The 6,000-nt window shown below is 55.5% G+C and overlaps 1 protein-coding gene across 1 annotated transcript in view; it reads right to left on the minus strand.

The window, feature by feature from the left end:
- Window positions 1-1,462: 1,462 nt before the first annotated feature.
- The window catches only part of PNPLA6 (patatin-like phospholipase domain containing 6), a 31,755-nt gene continuing 27,217 nt past the window's right edge, over window positions 1,463-6,000 (minus strand). Inside the window, exons 28-32 of the mRNA XM_006902665.1 lie at window positions 4,094-4,395; window positions 2,839-2,955; window positions 2,320-2,416; window positions 2,110-2,219; window positions 1,463-1,542 (exon numbers count right to left, since the gene is read on the minus strand). Of these exons, the coding sequence (XP_006902727.1) occupies window positions 1,468-1,542; window positions 2,110-2,219; window positions 2,320-2,416; window positions 2,839-2,955; window positions 4,094-4,395 (701 nt within the window). The 3' untranslated portion in view covers window positions 1,463-1,467. The remainder of the gene's footprint in view (window positions 1,543-2,109; window positions 2,220-2,319; window positions 2,417-2,838; window positions 2,956-4,093; window positions 4,396-6,000) is intronic.

Genomic DNA, 6,000 nt, shown 5'->3' on the forward strand with positions numbered 1-6,000 from the left:
ACAAAGGGGTGACTGTTACGTATCATCAAGTCAGAACCAACACACAGCTGACCCTCCTGCAGGTTTTCAGAGGCAAGTAAATCACAAGGGAGGAGACTGCCCATCTTTCTCAGACTGCTGATGGATTTGAACCATATACCACTGGGTTGGCAGCCAACTCCTTAACACTATGCCACCAGAACTCCCTAAAGGATTGATTTGTTATTGAGTATCATCAAGTTGGAACGAACTCATCGCTGACCCTCCAGCAGGCTTTCAGAGGCAGTAAACAGCATGGGAGTTGATTGCCCATCTTGTGCCCATGGGGCAGCTGGTGGATTCGAACTATGTACCTTTGGGATGGTAGCACAACTCCTTACCACTCACACTAATCAAGAATAAGTAGTTATAAAACAAAATGTCTACAAATGCCTGAATGCTAAAAGTAATATGATTTGTAAGCATTCATTCAGACAAAAACGAGTCAATTTTGGAAAAGCCTTACGCTCTTGGAAACCCTCTAGGGCAGCTCTGCTCTGTACTCTCATAGTTGTTACAACAGTGTGGAGTCAGGACCAGCTTGATGGCCATGTGCTTTCAAAGCTGATTCGCTGAGGCTCTCCTGCAGACCCCACGTCCCTGGACGGTACATGGAACTCACTCAGCTGCCAAGAGAGAGGCTGGATGTTTGAGTCTACCCAGAGGTACCTTTGAAGAAAGGCCTGGCAAGCTACTTCCAAGCACTCAGCCACTGTTAACTCCCATGTGATGGTGACAGTGACAAGAAGCTACCACCCCCAGCCTGGGGCACTGACCAGGAAGCACAATGGGTGACACCAGAGGGGACGGTTCCTGTCATTTTACAGGGGAAGCCATCGCTGCTCACAGGGGTTAAGGAACTTGCTCAAGGTCACTGGGAAGGGGCAGAGCTGGGGTCTGTGAGGTGAAGTCCGGAGTCCTGGGGGGAGAGGGGTGTGGTGCTGTGGGTACACAGCTGGGGTACACTGAGCTTGTCTGCAGGGAGGGCTCAAGGCAGAGATTGTGAGAACCCAGCAGGGAAATGAATGGGGAGGCAGAGGATGTGTGGGTGGCCCCCACACCCGGATAGCACAGGGCTCAGGGTCCTGGAGCCACAGCTGGAGGTTGGGCACGCAGCGGGTGTGAAGAACCACCCAGGACCCATTGGTGGCAGTGAGTCACTATGACAAGCCCACAGCTGCCCCAGCCAATCTCTGAAAGTTGTGGCGCAAGGGGTCCCCAGATCTGAAGATGCCAGGAGACCACTTCCAAGAGACAAAAGTTTATTTGGGTCGCTGGTCAAGGGTCCTCAGTGCAGTGCTGCCCCTCCCCTCAGGGGCAGGTCGGTCCAGTGTGTGGCCCCGGGGGCCAGGGACCAGGGAGACCGAGGGGGGTCACAGGCATAGCAGCTGACGGAGTGGGAGGGCACTGTCTCCAAGGCAACCACCTGAGCCCAGCCCTGGGGGGCCCTCAGGCATCCACGGTCGAGCTAGGGGGGTCCTTGGGCAATCCACGCCGTTGCCGGAGAAGGGACTTCTCGTCCTCCTGCAGGGACAGACCCCACCGTGTGTCACACCATCGTGGGCACCCCCCACAGCTGTCCAACACACACCACCCAGCACACGAGCCTCCAGCAGGCAACCCTGATCGCCCCACTCAACGTGCCATTTCAACATGCACGACTCAACACACATGCCACCTAACATGTGACACCACGTGCCACTCAAGGTGGCATCCAGGTTTCACCGACATGCAAGCTGTCCAGCCTGAGGCATCTGTATGACAATCAAAACTCACATTCTCCAACCAAGTCGAGCCTCCATTCACTTCATGCCAGCGTCACAGTACCTCCCTGTGCAGGTCACTCGGAAGCCACTGCCCTTCAGTTACGACACCCAACAGCCCTCATATACTATGTCATCCAGCAGGAGTCACTCAGCCCACCCGCCCCAACCTGTGCTGCTCCCCGTGTCATTAAACCTAGCTCAACGTCACCCCTGACCCACCAGAGCCCCAGGGGCACTACGGAAAAGGCAAGACCCCAGAGCCCTCAAGACCACGCACGGTCCCTCGCCGTCACGCAGACAGGCAGGCCCTGGGGCCAGCTCTCACCATCTCAGAGGCTGTGCTGGGGCTGGCCCCCTCCGGGGAGCCCCCTTCGTCCCGCGAGCAGTCAGGGCCCGCATCCTCCTCGTACTCCGTCAGGCAATCCGACTCCTCCCCTGGGAACAGTGAGTGAGGCACAGTGAGGGACTCTGGGCTTCTAGCCAAGGCCCCCACCTTCAGGCCCAGCCCCCATCCTGGGTCCCTGCGACCTCTCACCATCAGCGCAGCCGTCCGAAACGTAGCTCGTGGGGGGCTCAATCCGGGACACAATCTCCGCCAGGTCCGTGAAGCCGGAGCTGGGAAAGGCGAGGATCTGGGGACGCAGATGGGCGACAATGAGGTTTTCCTGGAGGAGCTCAGCACAACCCCAAGGATGTCTGGGGTCATCCAGAGCGCAGGGGTGGGAGGCGTCCCTGGATGGTGCAAACAGTTAAGCAGTCGAGTGCTAGTTGAAAGGTTGGCAGTTCAAATCCACCCAGAGAAGCCTCGGAAGCAAGGCCTGGCAATCTATTTTCCAAATAGCACCCTGAAAATCCTGTGGAGCCGAGGCTCCTGCTCGCACAGCTGCCAAGACGTGGCATCAACTTGCAGGAGCTGGTTTGCGTGTCCGGTTTGTTAAGAGTCAGGGTCCTGAGTTAGGAGTGCAGGGGGACTCCTGGGAGTGTCTCAGGCCTGGCAGCGGGTTAGGGAACACCTCCAGGTCCTAGTGGTCCCTTGGGGAGCATCCAGGCTTACATCTGCACGGCGGCTCTCATTCAGGTCCGTAGACCGCCGGTCTGTGAGCATCTTCTCAATGATGTCGCCCCGGCTCCAGGCCCCAAACACGGCCTTCCCATACTGGTAGCCCACATCCTGCAGGGAGCAAGGGGGTCAGCGCCAGCACCAGTGGGTCCTCTCTCTGCCCTGTCCTCTCTGCTCGGCCCCTTTCAGCGCCCCTTCCCTCCACTCGAGGGCAGCTGGCGGAGTCAGCAGATATGCAGCCAACACTTCTGTCTCCTGTATCCCTGCAGACATCAACTGATTGCCGCTTCTTTCTGAGCCAGCCCCGTGAGGCGTGCAGGGTCTGTCGATATGACGGTGTGCAAGGTGCCTGGTGTCGGGTCTACATATACACACTACCTCTGGCCAGCTGTTAGAAATCACCGATTCAGCACTGACCCACAGCGACCCCACAGGCAACAGAGTAGGGTTTTCAATGGCTGATTTGCCAGAAAACTGGAAGGTCTTTCCAGGCCTGTCACCTAAGGTGTCTCTGAATGAACCTGAACCTCTAACCTTCTGGTCAGCAGCGGAGCATGTTAAGATTTTCACAAGCCAGGGCTCCCCAACCCATCTACAGATACACTCATATCTCATGTCCAGAGCAGACGCCACTAATCAGTCATGGCCCAATTTCCCAGTGGGCTCAGAAACAGAGTTAGGTATTTTAACTCGGGCTCTGTCCATTAATTTCAGAGGATGTGGGCTACATACAGGACACTTTTCAGCATCATCAACATGTAACATATACAACTGCAACCTCCAGCAAGCATCACAAATATCTGCTCTAATTCCCACCAACCCAGAAAAAGAAGTGGAAAGCTCTAGGCAGACTTCAGGAAGCAATCTAATTCCCAGCAACCTAGAAAAAGCAGTGGAAATCTCTAGACAGCCTTCAGGCAGCAAAGCTTACTCTAAGAATCTAGGTGTCAGTTTAGCACAGGGGCAGACACAGCCCCACCCACACCCGCTGCAGACATCACCAATCAAGCGCTGCTCTGTTTTACAAGGATCTAGGATGGAGCCTTAGGATCCTTCCCTTTGTGGTGCTTTAGTCTTTTTTTCTTTTCTTTTTAACAACAGACTAAGTTTTAATATTTTTCATATCATGAGCAGGGCTTGAAACGGAACAATTTCTGCTGCGGCATGTTTGATTTCAATACAGTTGGCTGCTATGGTCTTTACTGATAAAACGTTGCTCAGCATGACCATGCCATGTCCACCCACTCACGTAGATCTGGTCAAACTTCCCGAAGTCCATGGTCTTAAAGCAGTCAATGGGCGGGCGCAGGTACTCGCAATAGGAACTGGACTTGACGACCTCCAGCTGCCGCACGCAGGACACGTAGGCGAGGCGGGACTGGATTTCAGCCATGTCTGGGACCTTGACCTTGTCCGCCCAGGGGTTGAGTCGCTTCCACAGCAGCCACCAGCCAGACAGGCTGTCTCCGTAGGTGCTAAGGTCTGTCTCGTCCTGGCTGCCCACGTCAATGGCGATGACCGTCTTGGCCCCCATGCTGCGCGCAATGTCCGCTGTGGGGCCAAGGGGGTCAGTGGGGTTGCTCCCCCCAGGACTCAGGGTGGAAAGTTCAACCCTGTCCCACAGACATTCATCATGCAAATGGTCACACAAAGAAACATGCAGACGTCATGCAGTCATGCACGTGGCATGGGGAGGGACACAGATGATGCTGACGGGAGGGGGAGGGGCAGACAGCGGTTCACTAAGAGGATGATGGGACAGAGCTGTGGAAGGACAGACAGCAAGAGGGAGGCAGAGAAGAAACGTCAGGGACCAGAGTCGGACACACAATGGAGGTGGAGGCACAAACACAGAGGCGCTGAGGAGAGGTCTGAGAGGCGAGCAGATGCAGAGAAGGGAGGGTAGGAGTGCAGACAGAGCCGAAGGCGAGACACGGGGCAGTGATGGCGACGGCAGCGGAGAACTGGGCAGGAGCACAGGCGTAAGGGCAGTGAGAGAGGGTACAGGCAGGGAGAGGGGTCCTGCCGGCACAGACAGGAAGGCAGAGGTGGGGAGGGGGTACCGGCCTGGGGTGGGTGGTGTAGCAGGTGCCCCTCAGTGGGTGACAAGGGACCTAGGTGAGGTCCAGCCCTGCCTGTGAGACGCTCCACCTCTGCCAGCTGCTGCCTGTGTCCCTCATGAACACGACTGTTTGGGGGGTGCCGTGTCCCCGTGTATGTGTGAGCAGCCCTCGTCCACATCCTTGGTCCAGGCTGGGTGTGAGAGGGAACCTCCGTGGTGTGTCCAATGTCTGCATTTCAGCCCACCTCTACCTAGACTGGGAGCTCTGTTGGCCTAGTGGATAAGGAGCTGCACTATCAAGTCAAAGACAAGCAGCTCCAATCTCCCAACAGCTTCACAGGAGAAAGACGTCTCCTCCCACGTGATCAGCAGTGTCTGAAAACCCGCTGGAGGGTCAGCTGTGAGTCGGTTCTGGGTTGAATGAGCTGAGCTGTTGAGTATCTGGATTAGTTTCCTAGGCATCCAGGTGTGTCTGTATACCTGTAATTTATTCACTCCAGAGTGAGTACCAGCGCTTGTGTCAGTGGGTGTATCTGCACAGATCATCTACGACAGGAGGCAACAACTTCCCTGGACAGGGCCAGGCTCTCCACATCCTTGGATGTTGGGGCGTCATTTGGCCCCTGTCTTCACTGCTCAGGTCTACGGTTGTGGCACAGAACCAGCCCACAAGCAAATGAATATGCCTGTGTCCCAACAAAACTTTATTTACAAAAACAGGCAGTGGGCTGTACTTTGCCAATTCCTGACCTAAGAGAATATGTGTGTGTAACTGGTGTAGGTAACATTTTAACGTTACCCCTAGGCCTACAGGTGAAGATTTCCAGGCCTCATCAGCACTCGGGAAGTCAGCACACGTGTACCAAGGTGGGCGAGACCCTATCTGCGTGGACTTGAGGGAATGCGCACGTCAGGACGTGCGTGGGGGCCCGGTGTGCCTATGTAAATGGGCCTGTTTGCACATACCTGACACACATGGATTGTTATGTACAGACATGTCTGTGTGTGCTGCTGGTCTGTGGAAGCACCTGTAGCTAAATTAATACATGCGCCCAAGTGTCCTTTGGAATTGTACCCAGTGTGCCTGGGGGGGG

Source organism: Elephantulus edwardii, unplaced genomic scaffold, assembly GCF_000299155.1.
Source record: "Elephantulus edwardii isolate Elephantulus edwardi_28Jun2011 unplaced genomic scaffold, EleEdw1.0 scaffold00438, whole genome shotgun sequence".
NCBI lineage: Eukaryota > Metazoa > Chordata > Mammalia > Macroscelidea > Macroscelididae > Elephantulus > Elephantulus edwardii.